The 23,626-nt window shown below is 36.0% G+C and overlaps 1 protein-coding gene across 1 annotated transcript in view; it reads left to right on the top strand.

Annotated features, from left to right (window-relative positions):
* TRIM23 (tripartite motif containing 23) overlaps positions 1-21,788 on the top strand; it is a 38,720-nt gene extending 16,932 nt beyond the window's left edge. The window contains exons 4-11 of the mRNA XM_082651242.1: positions 2,535-2,813; positions 3,379-3,561; positions 6,176-6,391; positions 10,024-10,158; positions 15,052-15,181; positions 15,674-15,784; positions 17,062-17,186; positions 19,329-21,788. Of these exons, the coding sequence (XP_082507368.1) occupies positions 2,535-2,813; positions 3,379-3,561; positions 6,176-6,391; positions 10,024-10,158; positions 15,052-15,181; positions 15,674-15,784; positions 17,062-17,186; positions 19,329-19,508 (1,359 nt within the window). The 3' untranslated portion in view covers positions 19,509-21,788. The remainder of the gene's footprint in view (positions 1-2,534; positions 2,814-3,378; positions 3,562-6,175; positions 6,392-10,023; positions 10,159-15,051; positions 15,182-15,673; positions 15,785-17,061; positions 17,187-19,328) is intronic.
* Positions 21,789-23,626: the final 1,838 nt, after the last annotated feature.

Genomic DNA, 23,626 nt, shown 5'->3' with positions numbered 1-23,626 from the left:
TATCTGATATGAGTATTGCTACTCCAGCTTTCTTTTTATTTCCATTTGCATGGACTATTTTTTCCATCGCCTCACTTTCTGTCTGTATGTGTCCCTAAGTCTGAAGTGGGTCTCTTGTAGACAGCATATATATGGGTCTTGTTTTTGTATCCATTCAGCAAGCCTGTGTCTTTTGGTTAGAGCATTTAATCCACTCACTTTTAAGGTAATTATCGATATGTATGTTCCTATGACCATTTTCTTAATTGTTTTGGGTTTGTTTTTTTAGGTCCTTTTCTTCTCTTGTGTTTCCCGCTTAGAGAAGTTCCTTTGGCATTTGTTGTAGAGCTGGTTTGGTGGTGCTGAATCCTCTTAGCTTTTGCTTGTCTGTAAAGCTTTTGATTTCTCCATCAAATCTGAATGAGATCCTTACTGGGTAGAGTATTCTTGGTTGCAGCTTCCTTCCTTTCATCACTTTAAGTGTATTGTACCACTCCCTTCTGGTTTGCTGCGTTTCTGCTGATAAATCAGTGGTTAACCTTACGGGGAGTTCCCTTATATGTTATTTTTTGTTTTTCCCTTGTTGCTTTTAATAATTTTTCTTTGTCTTTAATTTTGGTCAATTTGATTACTATGTGTCTGGGTGTGTTTTTCCTTCGGTTTATCCTGCCTGGGACTCCTTGCACTTCCTGGACTTGGGTGGCTATTTCCTTTCCCATGTTAGGGAAGTTTTCAACTATAATCTCTTCAAATATTTTCTCAGGTCCTTTCTCTCTCTGTTCTCCTTATGGAACCCCTATAATGTGAATGTTGGTGCATTTAATGTTGTTCCAGCGGTCTCTTAGGCTGTCTTCATTTCTTTTCATTCTTTTTTCTTTATTCTGTTCTGCAGCAGTGATTTCCACCATTTTCTCTTCCAGGTTACTTAACTGTTCTTCTGCCTCAGTTATTCTGCTGTTGATTCCTTCTAGTGTATTTTTCATTTCAGTTATTGTATTGTTCATCTCTGTTTGTTTGTTCTTTAATTCTTCTAGGTCTTTGTTAAACATTTCTTGCATCTTCTCGATCTTTGCCTCCATTTTTTTTTTCTGAGGTCCTGGATCTTCTTCACTATCATTATTCTGAATTCTTTTTCTGGAAGGTTGCCTATCTCCCCTTCATTTAGTTGTTTTTCTGGGGTTTTATCTTGTTCCTTCATCTGCTACATAGCCCTCTGCCTTTTCATCTTGTCTGTCTTTCTGTGAATGTGGTTTTTGTTCCACAGGCTGCAGGATTATAGTTCTTCTTGCTTCTGCTGTCTGCCCTCTGGTAGATGAGGCTATCTAAGAGGCTTGTGCAAGCTTCCTGATGGGAGGTACTGGTGGTGGGTAGAGCTCGGTGTTGCTCTGGTGGGCAGAGCTCAGTAAAACTTTAATCTGCTTGTCTGCTGCTGGGTGGGTCTGTGTTCCCTCCCTGTTGGTTGTTTGGCCTGAGGCGACCCAGCACTGGAGCCTGCAGGCTCTTTGGTGGGGCTAATGACGGATTCTGGGAGGGCTTGTGCCAGTGAGTACTTCCCAGAACTTCTGCTGCCAGTGTCCTTGTCCTGAAGGTGAGCCTTAGCTGCCCCCGACTCTGCAGGAGACCCTCCAACACTAGCAGGTAGGTCTGGTTCAGTCTCCTGTGGGGTCACTGCTCCTTCCCCCTGGATCCTGGTGCACAGACTACTTTGTGTGTGCCCTCCAAGAGTGGAGCCTCTGTTTCCCCCAGTCCTGTCTAAGTCTTGCAGTCAAATCCTGCTGTCCTTCAAAGTCCAGTTCTCTGGGGATTACTTTTCCTATTTCCAGCCCCCCAGGCTGGGAAGCCTGACGTGGGGCTGAGAACCTTCACTCCATTGGGTGGACTTCTGTGGTATAAGTGTTTTCCAGTTTGTGATTTTCTCACCTAGCGGTTATGGGATTTGATTTTATTGTGATTGCACCCTCCTACTGTCTCACTGCAGTTTCTCCTTTGTCTTTGGGTGTGGGGTATGTTCTCTGGTGAGTTCCAGTGTCTTCCTGTCGATGACTGTTCAGCAGTTAGTTGTGATTCCGGTGCTCTCACAGGAGGGAGTGAGCGCATGTCCTTCTACTCCACCATCTTGAACCAATCTCTCAAAATTTGGCATGTTATGATGACTGGGGTTGAGTTTTTAAAAATTTTTTAAATTGAAGTATAGTTAATTTACAGTGCTATGTTAGTTTCCAGTGTACAGCAACATGATTCGGTTGCTGTACACCTGAACCATGATGCATATATTCATATACATGATACATATATTCTTTTTCAGATTCTTTTCCTTTATAGGTATTACAAGATATTGAGTACAGTTCCCTGTGCTGTACAGTAGGTCCTTGTTGTTTACCTGTTTTATATATAGTAGTGTGTATTTGTTAATCCCAAACTCCTAATTTATTTCTCCTCCCCCTCCTTTGCTATCTATCCCCTTTGGTAACCATAAGTTTGTTTTCTATGTCTGTGAGTCATTTTCTGTTTGGTAAAGGAGTTCAGTTTTAATACGTTACTTTTTTGTTCATCAGAGCATCATTCGTTGTGATGAAGATGAAGCTCACGTTGCATCTGTATATTGCACTGTATGTGCAACTCACTTGTGCTCAGAGTGTTCCCAAGTTACCCATTCAACAAAGACATTAGCAAAGCACAGGAGAGTGCCTCTAGCTGATAAACCTCATGAGAAAACCATGTGCTCTCAGCATCAGGTGCATGCCATTGAGTTTGTTTGCTTGGAAGATGGCTGTCAAACTAGCCCACTCATGTGCTGTGTCTGCAAAGAATATGGAAAACACCAAGGTCACAAGGTATGAATATAGTTAAACTGGATGACTCTACCTAGTTCATCAGCCCAACCACTGACTTGGTTTTTTATGCTAAGAGTAGAGATCAAAGAAGAGCTAAATGATGAATGAGTTGAGCTTGGTAGCATGAAAAGAAATGAGAGATTTATTTTCTGAATATTATAACAAAAATTTCAGAGTCCTCATGATTCTTTCTTCATTGAAAAATGGCTTTCCAGCATGAAACAAAAGTTCTTTTCTATGTGTGCCTGTTTTTGTAATGCACTGGATTATTTTGATAATAATTATGTCTGTTGATGAACTAATGCTTGTGGTAAAATTTTAGAGAGGGTTTCTTGGATTTTTGTTTAGCAATAAATTGACTTCCTAATTTTAAATTATTTCTTTGAAAGGTAAATAGTTTTGGGGCGAAGGCAAATTAGTATTTTTTATGCTGTGTTTTTTGTAAATGTGTTATAAAAGCCTCTTGCGGCTGATGGTTTTTTATTAATAGGAGCCATTTAAGTAGCATTTTATATCGTTAGTCAATACTGTGAGTTCTTTTCTATAATTATGTTGCATTTTATAGCATTCAGTATTGGAACCAGAAGCTAACCAGATCCGAGCATCAATTTTAGATATGGCTCATTGCATACGGACCTTCACTGAGGAAATCTCAGATTATTCCAGAAAATTAGTTGGAATCGTTCAGCACATTGAAGGAGGAGAACAAATAGTGGAAGATGGAATTGGAATGGCCCACACAGAACATGTATGGGTTTTTTTCTTCCTCACCCTTTTCCTTGTCACTTTTTCACCTTGTAGGATTTATTGAGCAATTATATTGTGCCAGTACTGCACTGGTCACTGGAAATAAGTTTTTTAAAAAGTCTTTGTCTTTATGGAAATTTATAATCCATCATGGAAGAGAGCCAGTTTCAACTGTGGTAACTGTTACTTTGTGGGGGAAGTACAGGATGCCCTGGCAGTGTGCATAAAAACAGCAATAATTTGGGTAACTCGTAGAAGGCTTTCTAGAAGATGTGATGTTTAAACTGAGATTTGAAGGAATTTAGTCAGGGAGAAGAGTGGGGTGGGGAGTGAGTTGTTCCAGAGAGGGAAGCATATGTTAAAATACATGGAAGTGAGAATTGGACATATTGTAGAAATTTAACTAAGTTCACTATGGTTGAAGCTTTGAGTATTGGGGTGGGGCGTGGCAAGAAAAGATGTTGGAGAGTTAAGGGCCAAATCCTGCAGCATCTTGTTAGACATGTTAAAGAGTTTGGACTTTATCTTACAGGCAGTGATGAGCTGTTGAAGAATTGGCATAGGAATAACATAATCAGGTTTGCATTAAGAAAGGTTGCTCTTTAATATAAAAAATGAATTGGAAGAGCAACAAGATTGGAAGCAAGGAGACCTATTGTGAGGTTGCTGAAATTATCTACTTGAGAAATGTTTATGGCCCATAATACTGGAGTAGTGAGAGTGGAGAGGAGTACATGGATTTGAGATTTTAAAGAAGTAGAATAGTGATTTACTGATAATATTAGTGATTCATTGATAATATTGATTGGATAGGTACTTTGCAGGGTCAGGCATAATGCCTAGATTTCTACCTTGCCCAACCTGGTGGATGGTGATATTGTGCTCTAATGGGGAAGGAAGAAGAATTTGGGAGGGGATAATGGGACCAAGGTGATAAGTTTAATTTGGATGTTGAATTTGTTATTTCTGTGAGATAAAAGGAGATACCCTTCGGTAAAATGACGAGTCAGTGGGTGTTAGGAAGTGTGTCTAACTTTTAAGAAGTTTGGCTGTGGAGAGAAGGAAGGAACTTAGGTGGTAGTGGTAATTGCATTTTAAAATTGAATTATAGAGGAGAAAGGGATATTTTCAGATGGGAATATAAAGTACAGGGACAGACACAATGTAGTGTTTTTCTTTTGTAAAGAAACAAAGTTAAGCTAAGTCATTGGGGAGTAATGCTAGAACTGCTCTCTGTCAAATATAGTAGCCATTAGCCTCATGGGGCTATTTAAGTTTAAATTATTTAACAGTTCAAGAAAATACAGAATTTACTTCCTCAGTCTTACTAGCTACATTTCAAGTACATTTTACATGCATGTAGCTGGTGGCTACCATATTAGTCAGCACAGATATAGAATATGTCTATCATCACATAAAATTCTATTGGACATTTTTGTGCTACAGTGGAAATATTTTATTTATTCCCTCAGCAAATATTTATTGAACACATCCAAAGTGCTAGACACTGTTGAAGTCAAAAATACCTGCTTTTGCAAAGTTTACATTCTAATGTGGGGAGAGAGACAGTACATAAGTAAAATACAGAAGTATGTTATTAGATACTTTGGAGAAAAATAAGGGAAAGGGGGAATGCACTTTTATATGGGGTGTTTGAGGACAGGCTCCCTGAGAAGGGGCATTAAGCAGAGACCTAAAGGAGATGAGAAAGGGAACCATGCTAATATTTGGGGGAAGAGCATTCTAGGCAGAGAGAAGAGCAAGTACAGAGGCCCTGAAGTTGGAGTGTGCCTCGTGTGCTTAAGAAACTTTGAGGAGGTTGAGTTAGATAAATTAGAATGATTGATGGGGAGCATAGCAGGAGTTGAGGTCAGAAAGGTCCTTAAAGGCACTTGCTTTACTTTCTTCCAGGAATGCCCTTGAAGATATTCACATGGTTCCCTCTCTTACCTCTTTCAGGTCTTAGCTCAGATGTCTCTTTCCCAGGGAGTCTGTCGTTGAACATCCCCTATAAAGGACTTTGGCATTTACTCTGAGTGGGAAGCCACTGGAGAGTTTTGAGCAAAAGAATAATTATCATTCTGACTTAACATTTAAAAAGGATCAGTCTGGCTTCTGGGTGGAGAATACATTATAGGCAGCAGAGGTAAATTTATTGAGTCCAATTAGGAGGCTATTATAATAATCAGGTGAAAGATGATAATGGCTTCAATCAGGTTGGCAGAGGTGAAGGTGGTGAGGCATGATCAGATTCTAGATATATTTTGAAGTCAGCAGAATTTGTTGAGAAACTAGTTGTGAGATAGGAAAGAGAAGTGTTAAGGGTGACTCCAATTTTTTTAACTTGAATAACCTGGAAGATGGAGTTGCCATTTATTGAGATGGAGGAAACTAGGTTCAGGGTTGTGAGAGACTGGAGATTAGGTATTCCTTGTTGCTTGAAATGTCATTTAAACCGTTGGATATCCAAAGGCTGTGGTTAAGGGGAAAAATTTAGTGTGGAGATAAACATTTTGGGATTTTAAGGATATAGATTGTATTTAAATTTTCATTATTTCACATATAAAACCTTCATTAAGGTTACAGTTGTTTAAAACTTATTTTTATTGCCTTAGGTACCAGGTACTGCGGAGAATGCCCGGTCATGTGTCCGAGCTTATTTTTCTGATCTACATGAAACTCTGTGTCGTCAAGAAGAAATGGCTCTAAGTGTTGTTGATGCTCATGTTCGAGAAAAACTGATTTGGCTCAGACAGCAGCAAGAAGATATGACTATTTTGTTATCCCAGGTTTCAACAGCCTGTCTCCATTGTGAAAAGACTTTGCAACAGGTATGTGGTTTAAACATGATTAGGACATAGTTTAAGAAGGAGAATTTGTAAGCTTAAGTATATCATTACCAGAGGTACACACTAGTCTATTTTATTAATTTAATAAATATTTTTATATTATTACTCTGTGTTACTGTGGGCATTAACATTGTGCTTAGGACATGGTCTCTAACCTCAAATTGCTCCACTCAACCACATCAATGTCCTCTCTTTCATGTGTCTTCCCCACCATAAAACCATAGGTTCTAGAACGTCTCTAACTTCCTGTCATTCTTCAGTCATCCCAAGCCCTTTAACCCTTCTTTGCCAAGCATATACTATTCTTTCTGCTTGATGGGCTTATGTCTCCCTTTTCTGATATTGGAAATCCTTCTTCAAATGTTTGCTGTTCTTTGAAGCTACTTACCCTTCCTTGCTCTTTTTGTTTTTGTTTTTGGTGGTGGAGGTGGGGTGCCTCTCTAGCATGTACTCCCTATCTCTGCTCTAATTTATTGGTTCTTAACTTTGATGTCACAGAAAACCCGTGTTTTTTCATGGTTGACGTATCATAAGCAATTTGTTGCCCAGTTTGCAGATAATGTGCTTTTAAAATAGATTTAAGGTTATTCTAACAAAAATGCCAGTCTTACTCATTACTGTTTTGGATCTGCCTTCATGAATGTGCAATTTAAGGCTAATTATTGCCATAGGAATTCCTGATAAGCTTCAGTCACTCTCATCTTTTGCTATATTGCTAATGATTGTGTTGATATCAAATCATCATAGAGCTAAACTTTTTACTGTTGTAGAGCTTTTTCTCTTAAATATCTGATTAGACTTAAATGAATGTGGCCAGTCTGTAACCACATCAGTCTTGAGTCCTTTAGTTCTTATCACATTGAATTGTAATAATTGATGTTTATGCCATTTATTAAGTTGTCTTTGAGCTCCAGTCCTGTTCTGTCCTCTGCTTTGTGATGCTGATACTGGAACTCTGCAAACCACATACCAGCTCTGCCAGCTGCCTCCATGCGATTTTAGGCTCTGCCAATAGGGTACAGTAGAAGGAAGCTGAAAGGTGGAGGTGGTTTCCTGTGCATTCCCATTTGCTTGGGGTTCCTGTGAATGACACTGCTCATACTACAAGACCACTTTCCTTAGAGATCTGAATTTCAGCTCCATGAGATCCCTCCTATAAGTTTTTAAGTTTTAATAATTCTAGCATCTCTCCTTTATTCTCCCAGCCCTGAGGGTGGTAGCTGTTTCCTACAGTTGTTTGCTCCATGATACCTCAGAGTTCTTTTTACCCTTTCAGTTGCCTACTTAATAACTACACCTAGTTAACAGTTCTTCATATTAACTTTTTTCTATTCATATGACTATTGTGGTTTTTATCTCCTGATTTGAACCTAATGATACAATATGCACATTTGTCCTTCTGGATGTATCTATCCAGATACAAAGAATTTAGAGATACAAAGAGCCTAATAAATACTTGTTCAGCTGAAGCTACACAGCAAAATTAGAAATGGATCATGTCCTAAATCATACTTAAGTGAATACTTCAAAGTATTTTTATATTTATTTTATTAAAAAGAAAGCTCATAGGTAACTGAAGTATTTAGAAGTATTTTAGAGTTTCTGAAGCATTTTGTCAAAGTGACTGATAATTGTTAATGACATGGTATTATCTCACTGTGTTAACGCAGATGAAATTGGGGTCTTAGATTCATTCTTCATATGGACCTATTAGTTTTGTTCTGATTTATAGACAGAGAACCCTAATCTCAATCAATATTCTTAAAAGTCCCTGCCACAGAGATAACTGAACAGAGGAATGGATGGAACATCACATATATATTACCAATTTTGAGAACAAAATCATCCCTCCCCTCCAGAAAAAATTGATGCATCATCTAAGTTCAAGGCATAATACTGAATGGTTAGGATTTGTTTATTAGGCAAATATTTGTTGTGTGCCTACTATGTGCCATGTATATTCTAGGTACATGGAATATGTCAGTAAACAAAGCAAGCAAAAAGCCATAATCTTGTGGAATTAGCATCCTAACAAGGAGAAGGCAGACAATAAGCCATAACCATATCTAATAAGTAAATTATATAGTATGTTAAAAAGTGATAAGAGCTAAGGGAAAAAGAAAAAGTATGAGGGTACAGCAGATTGTATTTTTAAATAGGGTAAGCATCACTGAGAGAAGGTGAGATTTGAACAGAGACTCAAAGGGGAAGAAGGTGAAGGGAACTAGCTCACACCTTAATGAAGAAGATTTCAGGTGAGGAACTGGTTAGAGCAAAAACCCTAGGGTGACATGCCTGGTGTATTTGAGGAACAGCAAAAGAGGGCACTGTTGCTGGAATAGAGTAAGCGATGGAGAGAGTAATAGCTGAAATTAGAGATAATAGGGAATTATATGTAAGGAGGGCCTTGTGGGCCATTGGAAGGACTTCAGTTTTTACTGATTGAATTGGGGAAACCATTGTGGGGTTTTGAGCGCAAGAATGATTTGATCTTACTTAAAAGGATCTGGCTGATGTGTAAAAAACAGATTGAAGGAGGGCAAAGATGGAAGGAAGGAGCTCAATGGTTAGAAGACTGTTGTAGAATTCCAAGTGAGAGAGGATAGTAGCTTGGATCGTGAGGGCTAGAGGTACCCAAATTTTGGATATCCAGTAGGATTTGTTGACAAATTGTATGTGGGAATAAGGGAGGAGAAGGCAAGGATGACTCAAAGTTTTTGTTCTGGCAATTGGAACAACCAAATTGCTATCACCTAATTTGAATATGCAACTGTGAGCAAAAACTGACAACACTGCTTCTCTCATGGAGCTTAAATATTGTTGGGAGATCTCTGTCTTATGAAGAATACATTGGTATATGTATAGAATATCTCTGGAATAATATTTGAGAAACTGAAAAGTGCTTAGCTTTGAGGAGAGGGCCTGGGAATCTAAAGTGAGAGGGAGACATCACAGTTTGACCTTTAGTCTTTTTTTTTTAAACCAATACATGTATATCTTAAATTATTTAAAAAACTTTTTATAGGAGAACAATATATATATACAGAAGTATGTGCATAAGTGTTCAGCTTGCTGAATTTTCAGACTGGACATTACTGTGTAACGAGCATCCAGATCAAGTAACAGAACATTACCAACCCCAGAAGCCCCTCAGACTCTCTTCTAGTAACTACGCGCCTTTCCTCCTAAGGATAAACCATTATCCTGATTTCTAATATATACCTTGTTTTGGCCTGTTTTGGTAATTAATAAAAGTGGGAATCATGCAGTACAAACTCTTCATGTCATTTCTTCCCTTACCGTATGTTTGTGAAATTCATATCATCACATGTAATTGTAGTTCATTCTTACCTGAATGAACCTGTAGTTCATTCAACCATGCATTTTGGTTGTGTTGCATTTGTGAATATACCATACTTTATTTATCTATTCTTCTATTGATGGGCTCTTAAATTATTTATTAATGCCTGATTATTGTTAACTTAGTCAAATTTATACCTAAGTTAACTTTCAATACTGTAATGTTAAATGAGCTTTTCTTGAGTTTTAGTGATATCTCTGTTTTCGTTGTTTCTTTAAAAAGTTTATAAGAAATATCATCTTCTCTTTTCTAGGATGATTGTAGAGTTGTCTTAGCAAAACAAGAAATTACAAGGTTACTGGAAACATTGCAAAAGCAGCAGCAGCAGTTTACAGAGGTTGCAGATCACATTCAGTTAGATGCCAGCATCCCTGTCACTTTTACAAAGGTAATATATTCTATACTTTGTTTTTAGGTGTGTTTTTGAATAAATCGTAATTGTTTTACATTCCATGATAATCAACTAAGAGACAACTAAGAAATTAATGAACCACAGAATTAGGGAAAAAAAAATTACTGTATCAGTGGAAAATAGAAGGTGGTATAATGAGTCTCCCTGTATTATCACCTACTTGAACAATTAAAAACTTTTTATTTCATCTACCCTTTCCCCTAGTCTCTTTCTACCTACAGTCTCCCAGGTTATTTTGAAACAAATCCCAACATATTTCATCCTAATACATCATTTCATCTATGTAATATTTTCACATGTTTCTAAAACACGGGTTCTGTTCTCTTTTTCAAAACACAACAAAATTAGAAATGGATCATTTCCTAAATCATACTCTCTAATAATATCTATTAGATTTCCCAGATTGTTAAAAAATTTTTTTTTAGGTTTGAGACAAAATCCAGCAAGGTGTGTATTTGGCATTTGGTTAATATGTTTTGGTCTCTTTTCAAGTGGATTCCCCCTAATTTAAAAAGGTACATGTGTTCCATTTTGCTCTCTATTTTTAGAGTGGCTTTTTTTTTTTTTTAATTTATTTATGTTTGGCTGCGTTGGGTCTTGGTTACTGTGTGCAGGCTTTTTCTAGTTGCAGCAAGCGGGGACTACTCTTCGTTGTGGTGCGCGGGCTTTTCACTGCAGTGTCTTCTCTTGTTTCGGAGCACGGGCTCTAGGGGCGTGGGCTTCAGTAGTTGTGGCTCGCGGGCTCTAGAGCGCAGGTTCAGTGGTTGTGGCGCCCAGGCTTAGTTGCTCCACGGCATGTGGGATCTTCCCGGACCAGGGCTCTAACCCGTGTCCCCTGCATTGGCAGGAGGATTCCTAACCACTGCCCCACCAGGGAAGTCCTAGGGAGTGGCTTTTAAAACTTTTTTAATCTCGTTTTATAATTATGTGAAACATTCACACGGTCCAGAATCAAATCTACAAAGCAAGGTTCATTCAGAGAAGTCTAACTTATATTCCTGACCCTGCCACCCTTTTCTTCCCTTCTCCATAGAAAACAATTAAGAATTTTTCTTAGTTTTATTCGTCATTTAAAAAAAAATAGAGAAATATATTTGCATGCACACTCCCCACTTTTTTTTTTTTTTTTTTTTTTTTTTGCGGTTCGCGGGCCTCTCACTGCTGTGGCCTCTCCCATTGCGGAGCACAGGCTCCAGACGCGCAGGCTCAGCGGCCATGGCTCACGGGCCTAGCTGCTCCGTGGCATGTGGGATCCTCCCGGACCGGGGCATGAACCCGTGTGCCCTGCATCGGCAGGCGGACTCTCAACCACTGCGCCACCAGGGAAGCCCCACACTCCCCATGTTTAAAGGTAGAATACTGTACCTACTTCTCCAGCTTGTACTTTTCACTGAAGTGTACATCCTGGAGGTCAGTCCATAGCAGTATATAGCGACATTTTCTGTTCCCTTTTACAGCTGCAAGGTACTTTATTGTGAGGATGTACATTTTTTTATTATGGTGAAAAACACATAATATAAAATTTACCATCTTAACCATTTTTTAAGTGTTTAGTTCAGTATTGTTAAGTATGTTCACATTGTGTGAAACATTTCCAGAAATTTTTCATCTTGAAAAACTGAAACTATACCTTATAAACAATGACTCCCCTATTCCCCCCTTCTCATTAGCTCCTGGTAACCACCACTCTACTTTCTATTTCTTTGTATTTGACTACTCTAAATTTATCATGCAAGTGGAATCATATAGTATTTGTCTTTTTGTGACTGGCTTATTTCACTTAGCATTATGTCCCCAAAGTTCACCCATGTTGTAGCATGTGACACAATTTCCTTCTATTTTGTCTAAATAATATTCCATTGTTTGTATATACCACATTTTGTATCCATTCATCTATCGATGGTTATTTGGGTTACTTCACCTCTTGGCTATTGTGAATAGTGCTGCTATGAACATGGGTGTACAGATATCTCTTTGAGGCTTTGCTTTCAATTCTTTTGGATAAATTCCCAGAAGTGGGACTACTGGATCATATGGTAGTTCTATTTTTAATTTTCTGAGGAAATGCTATACTGTTTTCCATAGTGGTTGCATCATATTATGTAAATCCCACCAAAAGTTCATGAGGGTTCCAATTTCTCCACATTTTCACCAACACTTGTTATTTTCTGTTTGTTCTGGGGGGTTTTTTTTGATAGTAAAACAGGATGGCTTACACTAGTAGCCATCTTAATTGGTGTAAGGTGATATCTCATTGTGGTTTTGATTTGCATTTCTCTGATGATAGTGATGTTGAGTATCATTTTCATATGCCTCTTGGCCAGTTCTTTGGAGAATTTTGTACAAGTCCTTTGCCTGTTTTTCTATTGAGTTATTTGATTTTTTTGTTGTTGAGTTGTAGGAGTTCTTTTTATATTCTGGATATGAATCTATTATCAGATACATGATTTGCAAGTATCTTCTCCCATTCTGTAGTTTGCTTCTTCACTCTACTGATTGTGTCCTTTTATTCACAAAAATTTTTAAGGTTGATCTAGTCCCATTTGTTTATTTTTGCTCTTGTTGATTGTGCTTTTGATGTCATATCCAGGAAATCATTGCCAAATCCAATGTTATGGAGCCTTTCTTCTGTGTTTTCTTCTAGGAGTTTTATAGCTTTGGTTCTTATGTTTAGGGCTTTAATTCATTTATTTATAATCCAAGTATTTATAATTGTTATATATTCTTTCTGTATTTGCCCTTTTATCATTATCTAATGAACTTCTTTGTCTCTTATAACAGTTTCTGACTTAAAATCTATTTTGTCTGATATTAGGATAGCCACCCCTGCTCTCTTTTGGGTATGATTTGCATCTCAAAGATTTGCATCTTTTTCCATCCTTTCACTTTCAGACTATGTATTTTCTTAGCTATAAAGTGAGTCTCTTGTAGATAGCATATTTTCGGATCTTGGTTTTTCACGCATTTAGTCAAGCTGTGTCTTTTGAGTGGAGAGTTAAGTCTGTTTAAAGTAATTATTGATAGGTAAATACTGTTGTCATTTTTGTTCATTGTTTTCTGCATAACTTGATAGTTTTTTTTGTTTCACCTTTCCTCTTTCATTGCCTTCTTTTGTGTTTTATTGATTTTTTTATAGTGTCATATTTGATTCCCTTCTCTTTTCCTTTGGTGTATATTCTGTGGATTTTTTGTGTGTGTGTGGTTACCATTGCGATTACATAAAACATCTTAGTTATAACATTCTATTTTAAACTGACAGCAGTTTAACTTCAATTGCATACGAAAACCCTATTCTTTCACAGCTCCATCCCCCTGTACTTTATGTTATTGATGTCACAAATTACATCTTTATTGTACACCTATTAGCACAGGCTTATAGTTTTTTTTCATGTGTTTGTTATTTCAATTCTGTGAAGAATTAAATTTATGCACCCAAATTATAATACAGGTTACTATTTTTCCATGTAGTTATTGTTATCATTTTAGATTTTCATATGGCTTCATGTTGCTGTCTAGCGTCCTTTCATTTCAACTTGAAGGACTCCTTTAGCATTTCTTATAGAGCAGATCTAGTGGTAATGACTCCCTCAGATTTTGTTTTTCTGGGAAAGTCTTGATTTTTCCTTCATTTCGAAGGACAGTTTTGCCATATATAGCATTCTTGGTTGACAGTTTTTTTCTTTCAGCACTTTGAATGTATCATCCCACTCTTTCTGGCCTGCAGTGTTTCTGCTGAGAAATTTGTTAATAATCAAATTTATGTGATGAGTCACTTTTCTCTTGCTGCTTTCAAGATTATCCTGTTTTTGACTTTTGACAGTTGGATTATAATGTGTCTCAGTGTGGGTCTCTTTGGACTTATCTGAGTTGGAACTGAGCTTCTAGAATTTTTATGTCCATTTCTTTCCTCAGATTGGGAAGTTTTCAGCCATTGTATCTTCAAGTAAGATCTCTTTGCCCCTTTATTTCTGTATCCTCCTTCTGGGACTCCCATTCCCATATGTCTCTTAGGGTCTTTTCACTTTTCTTCATTCTTTTTTCTTTTTCCTCCTCTAACTCCATTAGTTCAGATTACATGTCTTTTAAAAAACTAATCCTTGCAAAAATCCTATGTAAGTTTGGTACAATTTTTAATCCCCATTTTACAGATGGGAGAAGTCAGGCAGAGAGGTCATGCAGCTAGCAATATATACAAGTATGTTCACTGCAGCATTATTTGTAATATCAAAAAATCAGAGATGACCTAATATCTCTCAGTTGGTGATTGGTTAAATAGTGGTACGTGGAATATAATAAAGCAATTAAAAGGAAAAGGTAGGTCTATATGTTTTGAAATGAAAGGATTCCATAATGTACTATTGAGTGCAAAAAGTAGTTGCAGTGTGTATTTTTTTTTTTTTTAAGTATATCTGCTTTGTGTATGTCAACCAATGTCTGCACAGGAAGATATCTTGAGGGATATATGTGAAATTGTTAACAGTGGATATTTATGGGAAGTGAGTATCACTTTTCATTTTTAATTAATATATTTAACACAGAATGAAAAATCTTATTTAAAGAAGATTCAGTTGAGTTAGAAAATCTGGGAAAAATAAGTGGGTATGTGTATTTCTTTTAACTTATATAAAAACAAAGTAAGTAGTAAGTTTTACTAAGCTAAGATTTAGCAAAGCAATGAGGATTGATTTCCTCTTTCTAAAGATCAGAATAAGGGTATTTTAATAGGGGACTATAACTTTGATTTTAATGGATTAAGGAATGAGTAGGAGACACAATAATTAACAAAGGTATTTTATAAATAAAAGTGTAAGTACTAATACTTCTAACTCCATATCAAAATAAAAAGATTAATTTTTTAAAAAATTATAGGACAATAGAGTTCACATTGGACCCAAAATGGAAATTCGAGTTGTTACGTTAGGATTAGATGGTGCTGGAAAAACTACTATTTTGTTTAAATTAAAACAGGATGAGTTCATGCAGCCTATTCCAACAATTGGTAAGTATAAGTATTGCTTTTACCTTAATGGACATTTTACAGACAAACCCTAGCTTACAGCTGAGTTCTTTGGGACTTATTTTATGTCAGTCTGGTTTGGAGATTGGCTCTAAGACACCAGCATTTCAGAGAAAAAATGCAAGATTCAGTGGCTGTGGGATTGAAATGTGGATGGGGAGGATAGCAAGAAGGAACAGAATATTGGTGGGACAGTTGGAAGGAAAAAAGGATTGATAACCCTGCTGAGGATTAGGGTAGTGATGCAGATCTGGTACTTGGGTGTAAAGGTCTTAAGGACTCTGGTGGATTAGAGGGCTAACCCTGGTTAAAGGTATACATTTCCCCACGCATGTTTGTCACGAGTGGAGTTGGTTGCAGAGCAGTAGATAGTGCTGTATGCAGATAATTTGTAAGTCACAGTTATAAACAGGGTTGCCTGTGTTTGGTGTGTAAATGTAAGTTCAGTATTAAAGTAAGTTTTTTTAAAAACAGGTTTTAATGTGGAAACTGTAGAATATAAAAATCTAAAGTTCACCATTTGGGATGTAGGTGGAAAACATAAATTAAGACCATTGTGGAAACATTATTACCTCAATACCCAAGGTAAGAGTGTAAAAATTACATCTTAATTTTTCAAATTTTTAGGATGCCAGTTCAGTTTTCAATTCATTGATTTAGCTAATAAAACTGATATTTTAGCATTGATTAAAAACATGACTATACCTTTAAATATTGGTAGCAAGCTCCACATTATTAAGAAAATTAAGGTGGATAGACTGGGTTATGTACTCTGGTTTATTTCATGAAAAACCATAATTTAGCATAAAGACCAAATTTATCTTATATATGTAGGTAATTAAGGGTACTTTCCTCTTGCTGCTCTTAACAGTTAAAGTATATTATTAGTGTTCACATGAGCATGATCACTGGCAATATTGTGTTATAGGGTTGAATTTGTGGTATATAGTTCTCTTGCTCTATTCAATTAAATTCAACTCAACAGTTATCCCATTATAATCTCTCAATAGCTCCACTCCTTCATTTCTATTCACAATTAGTTATTATCTGCAGAAGAAACTACAGTGGTTTGCTTTTGACCAAACTGTGTTATATCACATATATTCCACTTAGCATTTATTCACACTTGGGCCCCATTCTACACTTTGCCTCTTGTACCCCAACATAAAGCTTATTATGTTCATGCTACCTGTTGCATATGTCATCCTATTTTCCACCTAGAAGAAAGACTAGATAATTTTTACTTTGGGATTCTTGATATTAAGTTTAGTATGAGACAGTGATTTAGGGGACAAAATGGAATTTTGAACATGAGGAATGGTTGAAAGTCTGGGATGTTTAGCTACCATAAGGTAGCTGGAAAGATTTCAAAAGAGAATTAATTCAGTAGATATTTATGAAGTTTCTGCTGTGTATTTTGAGTACAATCTGTGGAAAGTGCTGTGCCGGGCACCTAGAGAGAATACTTGGGAGAGATAAAGATGGTGATTTATTTATTTTTAAAACACTATCTTTTGGTAAAGCAAGTAGTAATCGAAGAAATAACATCAGTAGGTAGATCATAAGAGCTACATTTTCATTCATTAAGAGAAATATATTAAATCATGTGCACAACAACCTGTGTTTGGTAGGCAAGCATTGTAAATCCTGTTACAGATGGGGAAACAACAGCTGAAAAGTTAGGCGAACTGTTTGAGATTATATCATTAATTATTGCTAGGTGTTCCTGTAATAAGCAGCCTTTCTGTGAAAATAATGATGGTAGACTAACCATAATATATTAAGGAGAACATTAAAATATTTAGTCCATTTACTGAAATTTAACAAGTGACTAAATGAATATTTTTCTCTTTTTTTGGTAGCTGTTGTATTTGTTGTTGATAGCAGTCATAGAGACAGAGTTAGTGAAGCACACAGTGAACTTGCAAAGTTGTTAACAGAAAAAGAACTCCGAGATGCTTTGCTACTGATTTTTGCTAACAAACAGGTAACACATTTTTATTTCAGAATATTTATTTTAGCATTCCACATTATAAGTAGCTGTTAAGATTTCAAGGGAAATAATTCAGTAGATATAAAATTTCTACTCTGTATTTTGAGTACAATCTATATGGAAGGTGCTGTACTTGGTACCTTGGAATATACAGAAGGAAATAAAGTAGTTGATGCTCACTAGAAACTCCTATGTATTTAGGTAAGCATGTTGTGTATATTTTTAATACAAAGAAAATTGCCAAGTGACTTCAGTAATATTAACAGTGTTAAGGAAAATTGGAGAGTAGTTCTAGAGGTGGTATTTTGTAAGATTTGTAAAAAGTAGGATTTGAATTGAAACTATAAGAGTTGAAATTATGGATAAGACTTTGAGTTAATTTGTGAAGGAAAGAACACTGCAGGCAGGAAAAAGTATTTTTAGGGAGCACCAAGGAGATCTGTATGTGAGGGGTAGGTAGAAGATGAAGAAATTCTAGAGTAACAGCGGAGGTTGTGTGATAAAGGCCTGACAGGGCCAGGCTGAGAAATTTAGGTTATATTCTATGAGTAAAGGAGAACCATTAAAAGTTGGTGATAAGATCATATTAGTGTTTTAGGATTGTAATTTTGGGGGTAGGATGTAGAATTAATCAGGGGCAAGGGAATAGAGACAGGCAGATGCAGTAAGTTGCTGCAGTAATTCAAGTGACAGTTAACAAGATCCTGAATTAAAGGAATGGAAGGGTAGAAGCAGACTGAAGAAACTTTATGGACATAGAATAGTTAGAATTTGGTGACCGAATGGAGAGGATGAAGGACGGGGAGTAGCTGAAGGTTCTTAGATTTTGGGACTAAGCTTCTGGGAGGATGAGAATGCTTTTCTTTAGTGCAATAGGGGGGCTTAGATGTCATAAGAAGGAAGAGTAGGATGGACAGGGAATCTCCCTTTAATAAAAAAAAAAGCAAACCATTAAGAGCTGATATACTTCACTTTATTTATGATTAAAGATATGCAAATAAGACAGAGTGAAATACCATTTTCCACTTATCATATTGTTAAAGATGAAAATGTTTGATAATCCTCAGACCTGCATACACTGCTGGTGTGGTTATTAAAAGGAGACATTTTCTTGGAGGGCAATATGGCAGTACTTTGTCAAGGTTTTAGGTGCATATACCCTTTTACCCTGTAATTCTATCTCTAGTAATGTATTCTGCAAAGAGATATCCTAAGGTTATCTTAGAGATAATTTTGTAAATGTATGTATGTAAAAATACATGTTTATATGAATGTGTATGCATATGTAATAGCACATAAGCACACATCTTCAATCTAAATATTCAGTATAGGACTGGTTAAGAAAATTATGTTGCACCTACAGTGGAATGCAATACAGATGTTAAAAATAATATGGAAAATCTGCTTGTCCTGATAATGGAAAGATATCTTTATTTTCAAGATATGTGTTAAGTAAAAAACAAAAAAAAGAGAGTATGTTCCTGTTTATTTGCGTGCGTGTGCGTGGAAGTTTTCTGAAAAATAATGAAAGAAATTGTTACTGATGATTGCTTCTGGGAAGAAGGGGTATTTGGAGAGCTTTTTTTTTTTTTGCTGATAGTTGCTTCTGGGAAGAAGGGGTATTCAGAGGTATTTGGAGAGGTTTTTATTTTTATTTTTTGGCTGCGCCACATCTTAGTGTCCTGCGCCAGGATCTTAGTGTCCTGACTAAGGGATTGAACCCGGGCCCCTGGGAGCGAGAGTGCTGAGTCCTAACCACTGGACCACCAGGGAATTCCGTGGAGAGTTTAATAAACTCTTTACTATATAAACCCTATGTAAAAGCCATTTCTTACAATGTACATTAATTTTTTTTTAATTGATGCCTTATAATGACCTCGGCAGTTTTTTCACTCAGGGGGCATAGCCTTTATTGATTTCATTGCAAGACTTCTTACAGACTATCTATATTATAACCAAAACTCAAATTTTTTCTCATTAATCTCAAAATAATTACTGAAAGTTGAATTTAGGTTTTAACTTTAGTATAGGCTTCTGTTGGAATGGTACCAACAGAACTGTAAATAAATAACAATAATTACAAATATGATAATTTTGATGGACTGATTAAAATTCTGATGTGTATATATCTTTCAGGACGTTGCTGGAGCTCTGTCAGTAGAAGAAATCACTGAACTTCTTAGTCTCCATAAATTGTGCTGTGGCCGAAGCTGGTATATTCAGGGCTGTGATGCTCGAAGTGGTATGGGACTGTATGAAGGGTTGGACTGGCTCTCACGGCAACTTGTGGCTGCTGGAGTATTGGATGTTGCCTGATTTTAAATGTAGCAGTTGTTTAAAGTTTTGTGGTTAAGAGTTATTTTGCACGTAATATGATGTAAGAAATTATACATCTCAAAGGTAGTTAATTTACGATGTATACATAAAAGGAATTTTAGTTTGGGAATTCAGTACAATATCACTTTTAAAAAACTGTAGTAAAATTTAAATATCTGATGGAGCAGATTAAATTGGATTAAACAGGGACTTACTGGGTATACATTTTTTTTCAACGTACAATAGTTTTTCAGATTATATGTGACCCATATATTGGGAAAGAAGTAGTCACAAAGAGTAGGTGAAAGTTTATTCTTTCAAAGGAAAAAGGATAGCCAACTGAATGCCTAATGGAACCTCTGTATGAAGCAAGTGAAGCATGGCTTCTTCAACTTGGCTTTTCACTGGATTTTGGCAGTATTTAGTAGCAAAACTGGCAGTGACTTAATGAAATACAATTCAAACTGTATCTTTGAGTAATAGGATTACTTTAACGTTCAGTATAACAGAACACGTTTAATGCTAAGAACTATAAGCTATAGAAAATTAATATTTTATAGTGTTTTATTAAAGCTCTCCTAAAGCCTTTTGTATAAAACCCAGTGAGTCAGAATGAAATGTAATCTAACTAGGCCTGATGTTCGATTAGTGCTACACTGAAGAACAATTAATAATAAAATTGTGAAAGTCAGTTATATTCTAGTTGATCTTCACTTATGAAAGACCCATTTGCAGGGCTGAACCTGGAAGTATTATTTCCCAGGTCAGAGCTCTAAATTCGTCCTTCTGTTTTTCAGTATATTTAAAGTACTTAGCATTGTGTCTTTTAAAAATAATATTGCATCTTCAGTGAGAATGACTATAGGTAAAATGTAGTAAGTTACACACAAAAACGAGGGTTGGTTTTACATAAAAGGTAGAGATATAAGTAGAAAACTACCTCTACCACAGAGAAGTTATTTATGCAGTGGAAAATGCTTATTACAATTACTTTAAAATGTTTTCCCCAAATAAGTGTATTTATGTTAACAATAAATGTGATCAAGGCTTTTCATGACAAGGCCTTGAAAAGTTGTTTGAGAAACAACATGTCTAAGGAAAAGAAATGTTCAAAAAGTTTACATCACATTTATTATGCAGTGTTGAGTAGAAGTTTAAAAAGTTTGTGCTCTTTACTGTTTTTCATTTTTTAAGGAAACTCCCTTATTATGGCAGTACGATTTATATTTAAACATACCTAGATTGAATTTTATGGTTTTTGTTTTTCTTTTTAAATGCTCTTTATACTTTAGGATGAGGTTAAATCCTAAATCTTATTATTTGAAACGCTATGAGGACATTGATGTCTGATGGTAAGATGTGACTCCTGGGTGGCACTGTTTTGGTTCAGTCTCTTCAAATGTACTTTTGTTTAAAAACAACAAAACTTTTAGAAAACAAAGCATTAAAAAAAAAGTCTGTCAGTATTATGGGCAGTGTGTAAATAAGTAATATTACATCCTTTGTTTTTCAAGTAAAAGGTCATGCTGTTACAAGTGTAGTTTGTGCATATAAGTTAATACTTCTGAATTAAATTAACATTTGACTGATTGCAATAACTGTGAAAAATAAAAAAGGTGTTACATTTGCCTGTGAGCCCTTGAACTGTTTTCTCTACTAGGTAATTGGAAAAAAGAAGTCTAACACTAACATGTAAACTTGCATTTTCCTTGTAAATTAAGTTTATTTTACCAGTTTTGCTTAACTTTTAAATTCACATTCCTAGCATATTTCTAAAACACAATTTAAAAATTGTGTTTAGACTTGATTATAACATACATGATAGTACTGTTTGTTACTATTTTTTTAAGAATTACTTTTCTCAGGCTCTTATTACTATTTGTGGTTGTATTCTTTCACTAATTATTAGTTAAGATTGTGCTTGCTAGTTCCCTCTGGGAAATGTCAAACTTCAGAGAGGTTTTAAATACAGTCTATTTGGATTTGCCTCCTGGCACTGAATTTCTGTATCAAGCCTAAATATTATTGTATGGTTTATGTAAAGCAGGTTTTTCAAGTGTATAGTCTTGGTCTGTAATTCTGGAATGCTTTATAATTACTAGAAGCCATTATTTGCATTACACATATGATCAGTATAGACAGCAATAAAATGTTAAAATCATTTTAAAGAAGTCCTATTATTATTCTAAAAATTCTGTTTCTTGAACCATCTATACAGTAGTATTGCTAGTAACCAATTAAAGTTATATTTGTGCTGTGGTTAAGAGAAAACAAAATGGGATAGGGATTGACTTGTATGACAAATTTGAGATATACTTTATTAAAAATTTAGAAATACCATTCTGTCATTCTGTATTTGCAATTTGTCAAATTTAAGTAAGTATTATAACTGTAGTGTTTTTAAAGGAGAGCTAAAATTTTGCATTGAACAAAGTGAAATTATTGCTTTTTAAATTTAACCTTGTTTCACACAAGAACATAGCATTTTAAATAACTTTTTATAAGAGGGCTTGGAAAACTTAGCTATATCCTATGAGCTAATGTTGCTAAAACACTTTTTTTTTGTTTTTTTGTTTTTTTTTGCGGTACGAGGGCCTTTCACTGTTGTGGCTTCTCCCGTTGCGGAGCACAGGCTCCGGACGCACGCAGGCTCAGCGGCCATGGCTCACGGACCCAGCCGCTCCGCGGCATGTGGGATCCTCCCGGGCCGGGGCACGAACCCGTGTCCCCTGCATCGGCAGGCGGACTCTCAACCACTGCGCCACCAGGGAAGCCCTAAAACACTTTTTTTTTTTTTTTTTTTTTTTGGCACGCGGGCCTCTCACTGTTGTGGCTTCTCCCGTTGCGGAGCACAACCTCCGGACGCACAGGCTCAGCGGCCATGGTTCACGGGCCCAGCCGCTCCGCGGCATGTGGGATCTTCCCGGACCGGGGCATGAACCCGTGTCCCCTGCATCAACAGGCGGACTCTCAACCAGGAAAGCTCCTAAAACAAACACTTATGTGACACTGCGTCACCACAGAAGCCCCTAAAACACTTATGTGACACTGAGATACTTCTCAATTTGCAAAGTGGTAATAAGGAAGAAGATATCTGTACTTTTCCCTAAAAGAATAATGAATGAAAAGGACTAATAAGTATCAGATGGTATCTTGCTAATAATTTAAAACATGCTTTAAAAAAAGACATCTGGCAGTGTAGGTTTTTAGGTCTACTGATTATATTAAATTTTTGACATGGAATGGAAAAATTCATTAATCAAATATGATTTTCACTCAAAGCAAAATAATTTTATTTTGGGAAGAATGAGGCATCACTACCACCACTTGGTGGCAGTATTACCAAAAATTTAGGATTAAGCTTTTACGAATGAATTGATTCAGGTAGGTATAAGTCTGAACACCTAAAATTAGGGAGAAAAGGTAAATATCATAGTGAAGAGGCATTTTCTGTCCTTAATTTAGTTCTTTTTAAAAGGAGGACACAATATTAATTTAAAGTTAGCACAGTTTGGCATGTTCTTCCATCACAGTTTATGGTACAAAAATAGGTAAAGGAAATAATCCTGCTGATCAGTAGAAGGAAAAATGTAAGCTTAGATATAAAGCATAAGAATGTGAATTCCCTAAACACGTCTGTTGAATATGTTCCTCTTATAAGTTCTTAAGAGTCTGTCTGGAAAGTAGAAGCAGTGATTCTGAAGTAATTTATGAGGGTAAATGAAGAATAAATGAATAGGACTCATAAGACTTGGACTCATATTGTTTTATTGCTCCAATTTCTACTAATCTCTTCATTGTTAGATATTAACATTTTTACTCAATATATACTTTCTTGATGGTATATTTAGTAAGGTAAGAAAAGATATACTACATAAACTGAAGACAAAAACTGTTTAGCTACATTAGAAAAACGATGTGAAAATAGTAAATGAATCAGTATATAAAACCAAGGACTCAGGTGTTCATTTATTCTGATTTTTATATTTGAAGAATATTTCCTAATGATTAAGGAATGAAAACACTTTTGACCAAAGGCACTTCCTATTTATTTATTGAAGTTTTACTTACCACTACTTACTACTTAACAGTGATCAAAGGACAAAACTATTTGGCAT

Source organism: Grampus griseus (genome assembly GCF_964374135.1).
Source record: "Grampus griseus genome assembly, chromosome: 3".
In the NCBI taxonomy this organism is placed as follows: domain Eukaryota; kingdom Metazoa; phylum Chordata; class Mammalia; order Artiodactyla; family Delphinidae; genus Grampus; species Grampus griseus.
The sequence above is the reverse complement of the archived record's forward strand: the minus strand, read 5'-3'. Positions and strand labels throughout refer to the sequence as shown.